Source organism: Cricetulus griseus (genome assembly GCF_003668045.3).
Source record: "Cricetulus griseus strain 17A/GY chromosome 1 unlocalized genomic scaffold, alternate assembly CriGri-PICRH-1.0 chr1_0, whole genome shotgun sequence".
In the NCBI taxonomy this organism is placed as follows: domain Eukaryota; kingdom Metazoa; phylum Chordata; class Mammalia; order Rodentia; family Cricetidae; genus Cricetulus; species Cricetulus griseus.
Window position 1 is genome coordinate 34,947,488 of NW_023276806.1, and position 16,907 is coordinate 34,964,394.

Below are 16,907 nucleotides of genomic sequence, written 5' to 3' on the forward strand. Positions count from 1 at the left end.
TTCATTTGGGGCAGAGAAGGGCAGAGGGACCTGCCAGTCCAGAAAACTCACATTACTGGTGTGTGTATGTAAAGATACAGAAAATCTCAAAGCTATTAAAATAAAAAGCAGGATATAGAATTGCATGTACCATCTCTTTTATACTTCTGTACTTAAAGAGGGAAAATGCCTATAAATAATTACTTTGGCATAAAATACTTCTAGAACACAACACACATGGCATAGAGTTCATAGTAGGAAAATTATGATGCAGATTTGCAAGGGGAATTGATAGATAGCCACATAGCAGCCAGTACTGTGTCATGATAAAGCATGATGCAGAGGATGTCGGGTTGACATGCTTCATGCAGAATGAGAATGGACAGCATCATGTGTTTGGGGAGCATTGTCATCCGGTGTTATAGCTGAGGTGATCATATACCTGAAGGTCTGTGCCTGGTCCAAAATCCTGAACATGATAGAGTAGGAAACAGAAAAACAAGCAAAAAGTCGGATTTAGAAAATAGAAGACTCTTGCCATCCCCTTTTCCATTTCCTCCACATCTCCATAAATAAGGCAAATTTTCTTTCTCAACAGGTAGCATTCCCTAGTCACTAAGATTTAATGAAACCATTATTTAAAGCTATATATTGCTTTCAAAGTTTCCACTGTATCTAAGGTCACTTGATTGTGAATAAAAAATAATAGTAATAATAACAATACTAAATAATAATATTGCCAAACAAAACATTTTTGAAATTTTTCTATATGTCAGGCTGTCTTGTACTTTAATCAAGACAAATATACCTTTCAGTTTAATAACATCATTGAGTCCCTTGGATCTTCTCAGCAGTTTGTACCATGTGGAAGGGCTGATGATTTTAGCTTGTGAACAACGATAACTGCTGGTTCCTCTTAACAAAGTGGCTTACATAGGTCCTAAAACATTGAAAACTTGTGATATAGAGTACCATCACTTATAGAATGGCTTCTCTATAAATAACTTATTCTAAGAGATTTAGAATTTAAAAAATGACAAGAGTCAAATGTAGAGTTCCCACTACAAATTATTTTTACATAGATATCTGACCTACTTAGAGTCTCTGTGAACTAAACTCTTGCCCTGAGTTAGGATCCCTATTGGCTTGATCATTGTTCTACTGCTGTGAAGAGACACCATGACCATGGCAACTCACAAAAAAGAAAGCATTTAATTGGAGCTTGCTTAATATTTCAGAGGGTTAGTCCATTATCATCATGGTAGGGACCATGGTGGCACACAGGCAGACACAGTACTGGAGAAGGAGCTGAGAGTTCTACATTCAGACTCATGGGAAGCAGGAAGAAAGAGGCATTGGACCTGGCTTGGCATTTTGAAACTTCAAAGCCCGCCCCCAGTGACACTTCCACCAAAAAGGCCACACCTCCTAATTGTTTTCAAGTTGTGCTTTTCCCAGTGACTAAGCTTTCAAATAAATGAGCCTATTGGGGCCATTCTTATTTAAAACACCACACCTATGATGACATTGTCCCAGCGCTGGTGGACAACAGCCTGTTTTCCCTGCAGCCTTTGCAGCATGTGGCCACTGCTGTTTTGACTCATAAAACTTAAGCTCTGTGTGTGTGTGTGTGTGTGTGTGTGTGTGTGTGTGTGTGTGTGTGTGTGTTTCCACCTACATCTTCACACAGCTTCATGCCTGACTCTTACAGCTGAGATTGTCTTGCCCTGTTAGGCCCTGGAAAAACTATTGCTCTTAACTTAATTTTATGCCAAATTTCATTTATTAAAACACTATTTTTCAGTAGAAACACTTACAGACAGCTTATATGGGAGCAACCCAACACCAATTCTTTCTCATAAAGGTAGGGCATCTTGGGTTGTTTCATCAATGTCTAGCAGTGGATTTTCTTCATTCTATTCTTTCGTGTTGTTTGAATAGTTACCCTCTACATGAAGAAATAAATTTCTGAACTAACTTGGAACTCCCATGTCTTCTCATAAAACACTGGATGAAAGAAGCTATCTTAAAATAAAATAAAATAAAATAAAATAATTTAAAAATGTTAAGTTTATGTAATAAGGAGGGTGCGGGGGATGGGGATACAAGGATCTGTCTCAAAAGAGGAAGGAGATATCTCCTGGGTGAACTGAGTGCCAGTGGGCATGGCAACTTGAGGTATCTGGTTGGGGATGGTAAGTGGAAGGAGAGAATGCTGACAGAGATGACTGGAAAGAGGGGCTTTATGGAGTTAGGTAGAAGCCTGATGCTAGGGAAACTTCCATGAGTCTACAAAGATGGCCCCAGCTAAGACTCATAGTAGCAATGGATGCCTAGCCTGAACTGGACATCACCTGTGACCTGATTGGTGACTAACCCTGTTTGTTGGCAGAGAACCTTCATCCAGTGACAGATGAAGACAGATTCATAGACCCAAAGCCAAACATTGGGCTGAGTTTAGTGAGTCCTGCTGAGGAGAGGAGGGATTGAAGGAGCCAGAGGGCTCAGGAACATCACAGAAAACAGCTAGCCTGGCTCATGGGAACTAGAAAGATTCTGAACCAACAGCCAAGGAACCTGCATGGGACTGACCTAAGCCTTCTGCATATATGTGGCAGTTGTGGAGTTTATTCTATTTGTGGAACTCCTGGCAATGGGAACAGGAGCTGTCCCTGGTGCTATGGCTGGATTGCCTTGCCTAACCTGAATACAGGGGGAGGTGTTTGGTCTTATAGAAGCTTGATGTGCCATGCTTTGCTGATGCCCATGGGAGGCCTGCCCCTTTCTGAATGAATATGGAGGAGGGGTGGATTGGGGTGGGGAGCAGAGGGGAGGTTGAGGGAGGGACTAGGGAGAGAGAAGTGAAGACAGGCTGTGATGGGGATGTAAAATAAATTAATAAAATAAAAAATGTTAAGTTCTAAATAATAGAAATATAATACACACAGCAAAGGAAATATAGTGAAATAGCATCCTGCAGCTGAAGGAAAGCCTATGCCAATGTGTATTTGATGGGAATTAATATCTAGAATGCTAGTAAAAACCTGCATTGCAAGTCTCTCACCCTAGTCAAAAGGGCTGTCATCAGGAAAACAAGCAAAAAGCTGCCTAGTGGGAATACAAACCACCACTATAGTGGGGAGGTTCCTAACAAAACTGGAAATGGAATTCAACTATAGCATTCATAATTTAATATTAGTTCTATGCTCTTTTAAAATAAGAGTAAATAAATGAAGCAGAAACTTAGAAGGGAGTTCCCACCATTTTAAAGTGTAGTACTGTTTAATTCACAAAATAAACGAACAACCTTGATGTGTTGTTTTCTGCTTCCATGAAGGATCTAGCCCTATGAGCTAGTGTGTTAACCAAAGCCTCCCAACAATGAGTTTGATCTTTGTGGTTGCCGAAATTCAGTTCATTCACATATGAACCAAAGTCAGATTTTCATGTGGTCTGTTTTCTTTCATTTTTTTTCATCTACCAAGTCTTTGAAGTTCAATTAGATACATTCATAAACATTTAATTCAATTTCCTCTCTATATTTTCATTATGCTGTGGGGGCAGAGCTTTAAAACTAAGGAGGAAAATATTTTCTGCAAGAGAATAAAGATGTTTGCGTTGCAGGACCATACCACAAATGTGTTACTCAGTTTTGCAAGATTTTCTTCTAATTAATCACTTCTGAAGCTATCATCAGCGATGTTCTCTATTCTGTCACTGTAAGTCCAATGCTACAAGATCAGCTGTGTCTGTTCTCTAAACCACTGAAGTAGGGTCTTTTCAGAATAATGAGAAACAACATCACAGTGGCATAGGCCATGGACACAATGCAGACTTAATTGAAAATCACTGGTGTAAGAGATGGAGCCACTTCGTGAAATGTAAACATGTGTTCTGAAGCAGAAGCAATAGCAGTGCATTCCAGTAGCATTACTTCTGTTATCTAGGAGAAACATTCATTCATCAGTCGTTAGCTTGTAACCAAAGCACTCCAGTTGTCGTTCTGAAAGTAGAGCCAGAAAAATTAAGCAAGTAATGGTGAAGAAGTCAAAACACTTCAAGCTAAATTGCTTTAAATTACATTGACCTCATCCCTGTACCTTTGAAACCTGTCCCTAATTGAGAGCAATGGATTTGCCCTTGTGGCTTTCTTTTAAAGCTTGTCAGAGCTCAAATTCAAAATGTTAAGGCCTTCCTGAAAATCATTCTGCAATTGAGTTTTCCTGTGAGATTATTGAATGATGAGCATGGCACAAGGCAAGTGTTAAAACAGAACTCAGTGAATTTAAACCATTGAAATCAAAGCAGCATCTGTTTGCTGCCATTGGAAGCAATAAAATGAATGAAAAATGCTTTCAGCATAAAACAGGATAGAACAAAATATGAAGAATATGCCAAGTTCTCAAAATCCTCATCTCATATACCAGCTGTGTCCTTTTTCCTCGTTACCTGCATCATCCCAATAGAGAGTGCCCAGAAACTTCAGTAAGCAAGAGAAAAGGTTGAATCATCACTGATTGGTGATCACTTTTTATCCCTGGGAGCTTGCATAGCACTGTCCATCACCATTAAAAGAAGAAAGACTACATTTAATGAGGTAGACTTCAGTTCTATTCAACAAATACTAGCAGCCTATTCAATTGAATTTTTAAATATGTCCTTAATTATTCAGTGAAGGCTATAATATAGTCATTGATCTTGGTGAACCATATTTAGTAACAGGACCCTGTAACTGCAATAATTGTTAGAAGAGAGCAACAAGTACAATGGACTGGAAACATACAATTGGAGTGGAAACATGAGAGGGTATGCCAGGAGGAATAAGTCATACACACAGATGCAGGGATGGATACATTCCCTGGGTTGCAAAACAAAAGATGATTGATGAAACCATGAGATGGAAAAGAAGGAGAAGTTTGGTGAACTCTTAAAGTACCAAGGGTGTGGCCTGTAGGGCTATATTATATTATATGGTGACCCTGTGGCTACTCTACACTGAAATGTACTGTGACTATCATAGAACACATCAGATTTGGGAGACCTAGCATTAAGGGTGTAGAATACTGCAGGTGCAGACACCGGATGTATGCACTTAGCTAAGGAGCCAATGGAGCAAAGCTACCATCAGGGATTGTGACTGAATGTCTCCACATCAGAGGCAGATCCTGATCAGAGAACTCTTGGTCCTGGGAAAGCTCACAAAGGGGACAATCATCTCACAACCCACCATGTGACACTTGTTCATATGGAACCTGCTAGTAAACCACTCATAGTCAACCTGTTTCTGAGTCTGGGCTTAGAATGTACAAGAGTAAGTAACTCCCCCACTACAGTGTCCTGAAAGCCAGCCCTCAGCCCAAGAGGACTGTAAACATTAAAGATTAATTGAAAGAAAAATAAATTAATGATGCAAAACATTCCAAGTAGCCACTTAGATGTTCACGTGTGAAATTTAGAAGGATATGGATTGGGGTAGTTTGAAATTAGTGACTCAATGTGGTGTTTCCACCTAGAGGCACAGAAGGTAAAGAACAAAGCCCAGAGAAACAGCCTAGCCAAAAAATGCAAGCTTCTGTTTCCAAAGAGAGATCCTACCTTTAAGGAATGAGGAAGGAGAGCCATAGAGAAAACTCAATGCCCTCCTCTGGTTTCCATATGCTCCTAGGTCTACATACCCAGTCAAGTTCCTGTGAACACATCACATACACATACAAGAAGAGATTGGGCTGCCAGTGAGAGTCCTCAGTATTTGTTCTAAACCTGAGGAGCATAGTTCAATCCAGTTAATTAAATAACATTAAGAAGAAAATGAAAAAGATTGGGACCATACATGTTATTAGTAGTTGTCATTGTGTTTTCCCTGAAGCTGTACTGAAATATCTCTGTGTTTGGAAGGGAAATCAATGTGAGAACTACTTCCAAGTCTCAGGTTGGCAGGTCAGTAAAAAAGCTGATTTAAGAAGCTATGAGTGGGGGGCTGGAGTGATGGCTCAGCTGTTAAGAGCACTGACTGCTCTTCCAGAGGAACATGGGTCCAATTCTCAGCACCCACATGACAGCTCACAACTGTCTGTAACTCCAAGATCTGACACTCTCACACAGGCGTGCATGCTAGCAAAACACCAATGCACAAAAAAGGTAAATTATTAAATGAAAGAAGCTTTGAGTGGATGGCATGAGAAAAGTCCCAAGTCACCGGCAGTAGAATCTTGCCTAGTGGAAAGGATCGGAAGATGGATGCAGAAAAATAATTGTTAAGAGGTGGCAGATCTGAGCTGGTGAACTGCTAGAATACTGTTATAAATAAGAAAAATGTTCTTCAAACTAACAGGAGCATCAACAACTATAATACTATAAGTAGCTATTGCTTGTTATGAAATTATTATGCAACAGGCTGTGCTTTGAATTTCCTTATGGCTATAATGACAACCCTAAGGTCAATATTACTGTTAACTCTGTTATTTGTTGTAGATAAAATCCTGAGAATTGAAAATTTTAAAGATCTCAGAGCCAGAATATATCAGAGACTACTCAAAAAGTGTGTAAGATAAAGCTAAAGACATAAAGATATTGTTTATAAGCAAAGGAAACAGAAAGAAGTGGCCAGGAAGAGAACTATGAAGAAGGAACATGCTACAGTCAGGTGAGATGAGAAAACAGGAGGTGTCAAGATAGAGGAGATCAGAAAACTACAACAGTTTAATATTTGTTTGGTTTGCATTTTATTTCAGTTTTTTTACATTCTACAATGTTTTAACAACTCTTAATTTGATGGTATTACATATGATTTCAAGACTGACCATTTGGTATTAGATAGCCAGTTGAGGGGACTGTTCCCTGGGGAAGACTATTTCTTCCACTTTTAACATTTCTTAGTTGCCTGTAGTTTTTGTCTAGAGATGGGAACCATAGGACTTCTCCTTCCATGTTAGCATGTCTTGTTAGCACCCTTGTTTAGGTCTTCTGTAGGTAGCCATGTTTTTGAGGCTTCATAGTGTGGCTTCCTTGGCATTTCTAGAAGACACAGTCTCACAGCAGACAGCCTGTTCCTCTGGTTCCTAAAACCTTTGCTTTTCCTCTTCCACAATGATCCCTGAACCTTGGGTTTAAGAGTTGTGTTGTAGATGTATCAGTTGAGACTGGTAACACAGGTTCACTTATTCTCTGCTTTTTGGCCAATTGTGGTTTTCTGTAATAACATCCATTTGTTGCAAAGAGAAATTTCTTTGATTGGAGGTGAGAGCTACACTTATATAGGTATGAGGCTAAATATTTCGAATGCGGCTAGGAATTGTACTGCTTTGGGAAAGTGATGGTTGTTGGTTCTCCTCCAAGATCCATTACCTCACTAGACCTGGGAATTTGCTAGATTTCCCCCATTAGGTTTTCCTTAAGTCCAATTAGAGAATTGTTAGCTTCCACTAATGTGAGTGCCACTACTGCATCTTTAGGGTTACTGTGTCATGATGATAGTTGTTGAAGTTCTTAAGCACCATAGCTGGGCAGGATTAGTGGTTGCTTCACTCTCTTGGAAGCTTGAATGTCACATGTACCATCAAAGCTAGTCCTCAGTGAGGAGGCTTTCGGGTTAGATCCAGTTATGATTCTCTAAGTCTTATGTCTGAAGTAAGTGTTATCTTCACCAATAGGGCTTACCTTCCACCTCTGAAAGGCAACCAGAGCAACAGCTGACTTTCTGAACAAATATATTCTCTTTGTTTATTTGTTCTCACCAATACAAATGCTTTTGCATATGCCTTTGTAACCAAACCAATAAAGAAAATTTGGGAAGGTTACTTGTTTGGCAAAGGATAAACAATATCCATTTCTGAATGGGAGTTATGATTCATTACTAATATTTTTTACTGATCTCCAAAATATATAAAGAACCAAAAACTTAAACACCAAAATACAAGATAATCCAATTAAAATGGGGTACAAATCTAAACAGGGAATACTCAACAGAAGAAACTCAAAGGCTGAAAGACATTTAAGGAATTGCTCAATATCCTTAGCCATCAGGGAAATGCTAATCAAAATGACTCTGAGATACCATCTTAAACCTGTCAAAATAACTAAGATCAAAAGCATGATGACAGTTTATGCTGGAGAGGATGTGGATTAAGGTTACCTACAGAAGACCTAACATGGCTACCTACAGAAGACCTAAACAAGGGTGCTACCATTGCTGGTGGAAGTGCAAACTTGTACAGACACTTTGGAAATCAGTATAGTGGTTTCTCAGAAATTTGGAATCAATATACCTCAAAACTCTACAGTACCACTCTTGGGAATATACCCAAAGGATGCACAATCATACTACAAGGACATCTGCTCAACTCTGTTCATATCAGCATTATTTGTAATAGCCAGAATGTGGAAACAACCAAGATGCCCATCAACTGAAGAATAGATAAAGAAAATATGGTACATTTACACAGTGAAAAATTATTCAGCTGCCCAAAAACAATGACATCTTGAAATTTGCAGGCAAATGGATAGAAGTAGAAGAGAAATCCTGAATGAGGTAACCGAGACTCAGAAAGACAAACACAGTATGTATTCACTCATAAGTGGGTATTATACATAAAGCAAAGAATAAGCAGGCCACATTCCACAACCGCAGAGAAGCTAGGTAAAACAGGGGATCCTTAGAGGGACACACACATGGAGGGCCCCAGGAGGGGAAAATAGTTAGGATATCCTGGATAAACTGGGAGGGGTAGAAAAGAGGGAATGGGGATAGGAACATGAGGGATCAAGAAGACCAAAATTGTGGGAGGGAAGGAGAGAGAGAGGAATGAAAGAGATATCTTGATAGAGGGAGCCATTATGGGGTTAGGGAGAAACCTGGTGCTAGAAAAATCCTCAGGAATCCACAAGGATGACCCCATTTAAGACTCCTAGAAATAATGGAGAGGCTGTGTGAACAATCATTTCCATTTAATCAGATTAGTGACTACCATAATTGTCATAATAGAACCTACATCCAGTAACTGATAGAAGCAGATGACCCACATCCAAGTACTAGGCTGAGCTCCTGGAGTTGAGCTGAAGAGAGGTAGGAGGGATCATATGAACAAGGGGGGTCAAGATCATGTTGGGGAAACCACAGAGACACCTGACCCAAGCTAGTGGGAGCTCAAACTGACAGCTGGGGAACCAGCATCGGACCAAACTAGATGCTCTGAATGTGGGAGACAGTTGTCTGGCCTGATCTGTTGTGGGAGCCTCTGGCAGTGTCACAAGGACCTATCCCAGGTGCATAAACTGGCCTTTTGGAGCCCATTCTTTATGGTGGGATACTATATATTGGGATATAGTGCTTAGCCTTAATACAGAAGGGGAGGATGGTCCTGCCTCAACTTGATATGCCAGACTTGGTTGACTCCCCGAGGAAGGCCTTACCCACTCTGAGGAGTGGTTGGGGGAGAAAAGAGGAGGTGGGGTGGGCTAGAGAAGTGGAGGGAGGGAGAACTGGGGTTGGTATATACAAAGAAAAACAATTTTTTAAATGAAAAATAGTTTTAAAGAAATTGAGGTGTTTCATATCCTGAAGAATTGTACTCCTCGTTTGCCTTCTATTTCTTTTTTTATAACTTTTACTTAAATTAGAAACAATATTATTTTACATATAAATCCAAGTTTCCATTCCCTCCCAACCTTCCATGCCCCCCACCACCACTCCCCATCCCATCCCCCATCCACGCCCCAGGGAGGGTAAGGCCTTCCATGAGGTCATCAAAATCTGTCATTTGGGGCAGGGCCTAGGACCTCCCTTATGTATCTAGGCTAAGAGAGTATACCTCCATAGGAAATGTTCATACACTAGGGATACATCCTGGTCCCACTGCCAGAGGCCCCATAGACTGCCCAGTGCTCCTAGCTGACAACCACATTCAGGGGGGCTGGTTTGGTCCTATATTGGTTCACCAACTGTCAGACTGGGGACAATGTGTTCCCATTTGCTCAGGTCAGCTGTTTCTCTGGGTTTTCCCAGTGTGGTCTTGACTCATTTGTTCATCACTACTCCCTCTGAGAATGGATTCCAGGAGTTCGGCTTCGTACTTGTCTGTGGATCTCTGCTTCTGCTTCCATCAGATACTGGATGAAGGCTCTAGAATGGCATTTAAGGTGGTCATCATTCTCATTATAGGCAAGGGTGTTTAAGGTAGCCTCTCCACTATTGCTTAGATTCCTAGTTGGGGTCATGCTTGTGGATCTCCGTACAATTCCCTAGTGCCAGATTTCTCTTTAAACGTATAGTGGTTCCTTCTATTGATATGTCTCTTTTCTTGCTCTCCTCTGTTCATCTCCCCAACTCAATCTTTCTGATCCTTCATGTTCTCCTCCCCATTCCTCTTCTCCCCCTCCTCTTTTTCCTACCTCCCCCTCCCAAAGGACTCTTGTCCCTTTCCCCTTCTCCAGGGGACCATGTATGTCTCTCTTAGAGTCCTCCTTGTTTCTGGAGGTGTGGATTGTAGGATGGTAATCCATTGCTCTATGTCTAATATCCATATATGGGTACCATGTTTATCATTCTGTGACAGGGTCACCTCACTCAGGATGGTTTCTTCTAATTCCATCTATTTGCCTGCAAATTACAAGATTCTTTTGGTATGTGGGGGGTGGGTGTGTGTGTGTGTGTGTGTGTGTGTGTGTGTGTGTGTGTGTGTGTGTGTGTGTGTGTTTCTGCTGAGTAGTACTCCATTGTGTAAATGTACCACATTTTCTCTACCCATTCTTAGGTAAGGGGCATCTAGTTTGCTTCCAGGTTCTGGCTATTACAAATAATACTGCTCTGAACATATTTGAACAGATGGCTTTGTTGTATGAATGTGCATCTTTTGGGTATATGCTTAAGAGTGGAATTGCTGGATATTGGGGTTACTGGTTCCCATTTTCCAGACAAACTGCCATTCTGATTTCCAAAGTTCCTGTACAAGTTGGCGCTCCCACCAGCAATAGAGAAGCATTTTCCCTTTCTCCACATCCTCTCCTGCATAAACTGTCATTGTGTTTTTGTTTTTATTTTAGCCATTCTGACAGGTGTAAGATGGTATCTCACAGTTGTTTTGATTTGCATTTCCCTGATGGCTAAGGATGTTGAGCACTTTAAGTGTCTTTCAGCCATTTTAGATTCCTCTATTGAGAATTCTCTGTTTAGTTCTCTACCCCACTTTTTAATTGAATTATTTGGTGTTTTGGCAGCTAGCTTCTTGAGTTCTTTGTATATTTTAGAAATCAGCCCTCTGTCAGATGTGGGGTTGGTGAAGATCTTTTCCCATTCTGTGAGCTGCCTTTTTGTCTTGTTGACTGTGTCTTTTGCTTTACAGAAACTTCTCAGTTTCAGGAGGTCCCATTTATTAATTGACAATCTCAGTGTCTGTGCTGCTGTTGTTATGTTCAGGAAGTGGTTTCCTGTGCCAATTCATTCAAGGGTACCTCCCACTTTCTCTTCTAAGAGGTTCAGTTTGGCTGGATTTATGTTGAGGTCTTTGGTCCATTTGGACTTAAGTTTTGTGCATGGCAATAGATATGGATATATCTGCAATCTTCTACAGGCCAGCATCCAGTTATGCCAGCACCATTTGTTGAAGATGCTTTTTTCCATTGTATAGTTTTACCTTCTTTGTCAAAAATCAGGTGTTCATATGTGTATGGATTAGTATCAGGGTCTTCAATTCTATTCCATTGGTCTGCCTGTCTGTATTTGTGCCAATACCAAGCTGTTTTCATTACTACAGCTCTATAGTAGAGCTTGAAGTCAGGGATGGTGATGCCTCCGGAAATTCCTTTATTGTACAGGGTTGCTTTGAATATTGTCCTTTCAAGTTCTGTGAAGAATTATGCTGGGATTTTGTTGGGAATTGCACTGAATTTGTAGTGGTTTTGGTAAGATTGCCATTTTTACTATGTTGATCCTACCTATCCAAGAGCATGGGAGATCTTTCCATTTTCTGATATCTTCTTTAATTTCTTTCTTTAATGACTCAAAGTTCTTGTCATACCAGTCTTTCACCTGTTTGGTTAGAGTTACCCCAAGATATTTTGTGTTGTTTGTGGCTATTATAAAGGGGAGGTGTTTCTTTGATTTCTTTCTCAGCCCCTTTATTATCTATTTATAGTAGGGCTACTGGTTTTTTTTTTTTAGTAATCTTGTATCCTGCCAATTTGCTGAAGGTGTTTATCAGTTGTAGGAGTTCTCTGGTAGAAATCTTTGGGTCACTTTTGTGGACTATCATATCATCTGCAAATAGTGAAAGTTTTACTTCTTCCTTTCCAATTTGTATCCCCTAGATCTCCTTTTATTGTCTTATTGCTCTAGCAAGAACTTCAAGTACAATATTGAAGAGATATGGTGACAGTGGACTACCTTCCCTTGTTTCTGATTTTAGAGGAATCTCATTGAGTTTCTCTCCATTTGGTTTGATGTTGGCTGTTGGTTTGCCTTTATTATGTTTAGGTATGTTCCTGTTATCCCTGATCTCTCCAAGACTTTTATCATGAAGAGGTGTTGAATTTTGTCGAAAGCTTTTTCAGCATCTTGTGAGATGATCATGTGGTTTTTCTTTTGCAGTTTTTTATATGGTGGATGACATTCTTGGATTTTCATATGTTGAACCATCCCTGCAGACCTTAGCTGAAGCCTACTTCATTATAGTGAATGATTTTTCTGATGTATTCTTGGATTCGATTTGCCAGTATTTTACTGAGTATTTTTGCCTCAGTGTTCATGAGGGATATTAGTCTGTAGTACTCTATCTTAGTGTGTCTTTGTGTAGTTTGGGTACCAAGGTAATTGTAGCCTCATAAAAAGAGTTTTGCAATGATCCTTCTGCTTCTATTGTGGAAGAATTTGAGGAGTATTGGTATTAGCTGTTCTTTGAATTTCTGGTAGAATTGTGCACTGAAACTATCTGGATCTATGCTTTGTTTGGTTGGGAGGCTTTTGATGACTGCTTCTATTTTGTTAGAGGTTATATTTCTATTTAAATTTCTTATCTGTTGTTGATTTAATTTTGGTAAGTGATATCTATCCAGAAAATTGTCCATTTCCTTTAAATTTTCCAATTTTGTGGAGTACAGGTTTTCAAAGTATGACCTGATAATTATCTGGATTTCCTCAGTATCTGTTGTATGTCCCCCTTTTCATTTCTGATTTTGTTAATTTGCATGTTCTCTCTGCCTGGTTAGGTTGGATAAAGGTTTGTCTATCTTGTTGATTTTCTCAAAAAACCAACTCTTTATTTCATTGATTCTTTGTATTGTTTTCTTTATTTCTACTTCATTGATTTCAACCCTCAATTTGATTATTTCCTGGCATCTACTTCTCCTGGGTAAGTTTGCTTCTTTTTGTTCTAGAGCTTTCAGAGATTCTGTTAACTCTCTGATGTGGCTATTCTCTAGTTTCTTCATGTGGGCATTTAATGCTATGAACTTTCCTCTTAGTACTGCTTGCAGAGTGTCCCATAGGTTTGGGTATGTTGTGCTTTCGTTTTCATTGAATTCTAGGAAGGCTTTGATTTTTCTCTTTATTTCTTCCTTTACCCAGAAGTGATGCCATTGAGCATTGTTCAATTTCCATGAGTTTGTAGGGTTTCTGCAATTTGTGTTGCTGCTGAATTCTGATTTTAAGCCATGGTGGTACCATAAGATATAAGTAGTGCTGTGCTTTACGGCTCTGGGTGTGCTTTACGTACAAGTGCACAGCAATGACTCGCAGAGCATAGCAATCACCCTGGGAGGGCCTATGGGCCATAACAATCAGTTGACCAATAAACACAGGGCAAGCCTGGAGGCACACCAATCCTGAGCCTGTGCATATCCCTAGATACTCCCCTATGCTGCCCTATTAGATCTCTATGCAGTGGCTTCTCGCCGTCTTTCCTAGCCATCCGCAATGGTGGATGAATGAAAGGCCTGAGCTAACATGGGATTATCTCGTTAAACAACTACAATAAAGCCTCATGCTGTTTGCGTAAAAAAAAAAGCAAGCTGAGGAAGCTAGGGAAACCAGAAAAATTAGCAGCATCCGTCATGCATTTCTGCTTCATTATTGCCTTGAGTTCCTGTCCTGATTTCCCTTAGTGATGGTGTGTGACCTGAGGGTTGTAAGATGAAATAAACCCTTTTGTCACTAACTTGCTTTTGGTCATGAAGTTTTCTCACAGAAGTAAAAAAAAAAAAAATACTAAGACAGGAGCTAAGTTAAATACTCTATAAATATTACCTCAGTTTTTGCAATGAGCTTCAGTTTCAGCAAAGCAACATCAATAACTAGCTTTGTAACTTACTTTGGGTAGCCTGACTTTATCAATACCAGTGCCATTTTGCTTTCTGTAGTTGTGCAAGTCAAAAGGTAGATACCTTGCTCCATCACAGTGCAAACTGTGATGAATAGCGAAATCAGTTGCATTAGTGTCACAGCATTGTACTCCAGCATCTTTGTTTCTCACTTTATATGTGATGCAGACACGAGCTCTTCCATAAAAAAATAAAGCAAAATCAATGGAGCTAGCAACTAACTAGGTTAATATGCATCTTTAGTTAATGTACTTACGTACAGACCTGAGTTTAATAACCAGAACCACACACATGAGGTGGGGGGTACATGCTTGTACTCTTGGTGCTGGGAAGGCAGAGACCCAGGGCTCACTGGATAACTAGTTTCCCTATTGGGAGAATTCCAGTCAACTAAAAGACCATGCCATAAAGAAGCATGGGATAGGGGGAGGCCAGACAGCATCTGAGGAACAATACATAAGGTTCATCTCTGACCTCCATTTATACACATGAATCTGTGTGCACACACACAAAGTGGGGCATAGGAACAAAGACTTCCAAATGTCAGAAGAGAAGAGAAAGAAGACTCATAATAAGCAGCCAGTAGTACATGACTGTAATGTTAGCACTGTGAGGTTGGGGCCAGCCTGGGCTGTGTAGTGGTATCCTGAGTTAACACAAGGAAGGATTGCCACAGACTTGATGCTATTTGAAGAAAAGTAACCAGGAGGATGATTTTTGTTTTGTTTTTGTTTTTGTTTTTGTTTTTGTTTTTCGAGACAGGGTTTCTCCATGTAGCTTTGGATCCTGTCCTGGAACTAGCTCTTGTAGACGAGGCTGGTCTCGAACTCTCAGAGATACGCCTGCCTCTGCTGGGATTAAAGGCATGCTCCGCCACTGCCTGGCCAGTAGGATGATTGTTTAAAGCTTCAGTTTTCAGAGTCAAATTATAAGAATGACATGAATCTTCAGAGAATTGTGGCTGTGTTGACAAGCTGACCACTATTTAAAAGTCACCTTCCAAGTATTTTGGAAGTTCTAACATCTGTTCAACAAGAGGGGCTAAATAATAACAGTTAAATAATCATGTTCAGAACGGTAGCTTTTCATGTAAGTCTAGAGACTACCCCATGAAGTGCAGGATACTGATGCTCCGCCTTAAGTTGTACAGACTGAGTTTCCATGCATCCTGTCAGATATCACGGTGAGTGTCTTAGGTCTTGATTGAAATCCTTATACAGACCGTCTAATTAAAAAGTTAAGTCTAATGTTGGTATGATCATACTGCCCTCTAGTGTTAAAATTACCTATGTTTATGCCAAAGTTCATTTGCCTTTTTCAGATCAGTATTTTCATGACCCATTTGTCTAACTATGGAAATGACCGACTGGGATTATATACATTTGTGAATCTAGCCAATTTTGTGCAGACCTGGACCAACCTGCGTCTTCAGACCTTGCCTCCAGCTCAGCTGGCTCACAAGTATTTTGAGCTCTTTCCTGATCAGAAAGACCCTCTCTGGCAGGTAAAATCAGATCAGTCATTGGCATAAATAATTCATCCCACCAACGGTTTGTTGTTTTGTGAAGTTATCCAAATGTGAGAACTCAGAACATCTAAGTAAAGCTGTGCATTTAGGAAACGTTTAGATTTGAGAAACTACTTCCTACTGAATTGTAGGCCTATGTTATTGCTAATCATTGAGCCACATTTCTGTTCCTTTCCTATTAGAAAGTATAGAATATGGAGAATGGGACTCTGTAGGTGATGGTATTTTCAGTCATGAGAAATCAATTTTCAGACTATCATAAGTTGAAAATGGAAAATGGTAAGTTGTGTGTTTGGCAGTTGGCCAACTGGTCGGCCTTACACACACACACACACACACACACACACACACACACACACACACACCCCTGGAGTTACCAGTCCACATCAGCAGGTCTCTGGAGTAAGCTCGGTGCTGATAGCCAGTGTTAGTTTTTGTTGGTGTCAGAGGCACCATATCTTCTTAACTACTACAAATCACCAGATGTAGTCACTTGAACCATTTTGCCACTCGTTTCAACCCTTATCTTTAAGCTGAAATCATTATCATTGTGAGAGAGTGGTTTAAAATACACTGTACAGAGTAGCAACCAAAAGAAGTACATGACTTTTGGCTTTGCTACATATAAGTAAGTTTCACATATCTATAGTGTTAACTGGACAGAAGGAAAGAGTGATCCTGTTTGCTCATTCGTGAAGTAGTATTAAAGAATGCTATAATCTTCCTTCCCCTTTACATTAATGAACATACTGTATCTCAGAAGAAAGTATGTTCTAGATACAAATACACAGCCTGTCTTATTTTAAATAGGCCAAAAATTAAGCGGTGTAATAGCATGTCACCTTCATTTTTCACTTCTGCTAAAACTGGATACTTTCAGCATCATAGTCAGTAAAGTTACATTTTTAGATATGTATTTACCAATTTTTAAGGTATCTGGAAGAAATTGGCTGTCTCTTTAAATTAGCATGGTTTAAGTTCTCTCCTCTTGAAGGAAACTCAGTTATTTAGAATAAAAATAATAATAATAATGTCCAGAAAATAATAATAATAAGGTCCAGGAAAACTTTCTTTTTCCCCCTAGGGGAACTTT

General features: G+C 39.8%; 1 protein-coding gene across 1 annotated transcript in view; it reads left to right on the top strand.

Moving 5' to 3' along the window:
- LOC100758983 (bifunctional heparan sulfate N-deacetylase/N-sulfotransferase 3) overlaps nucleotides 1–16,907 on the top strand; it is a 138,959-nt gene that overhangs the window by 93,840 nt on the left and 28,212 nt on the right. The window contains exon 6 of the mRNA XM_027395659.2: nucleotides 15,608–15,790. Coding sequence (XP_027251460.1) covers nucleotides 15,608–15,790 — 183 coding nt within the window. The remainder of the gene's footprint in view (nucleotides 1–15,607; nucleotides 15,791–16,907) is intronic.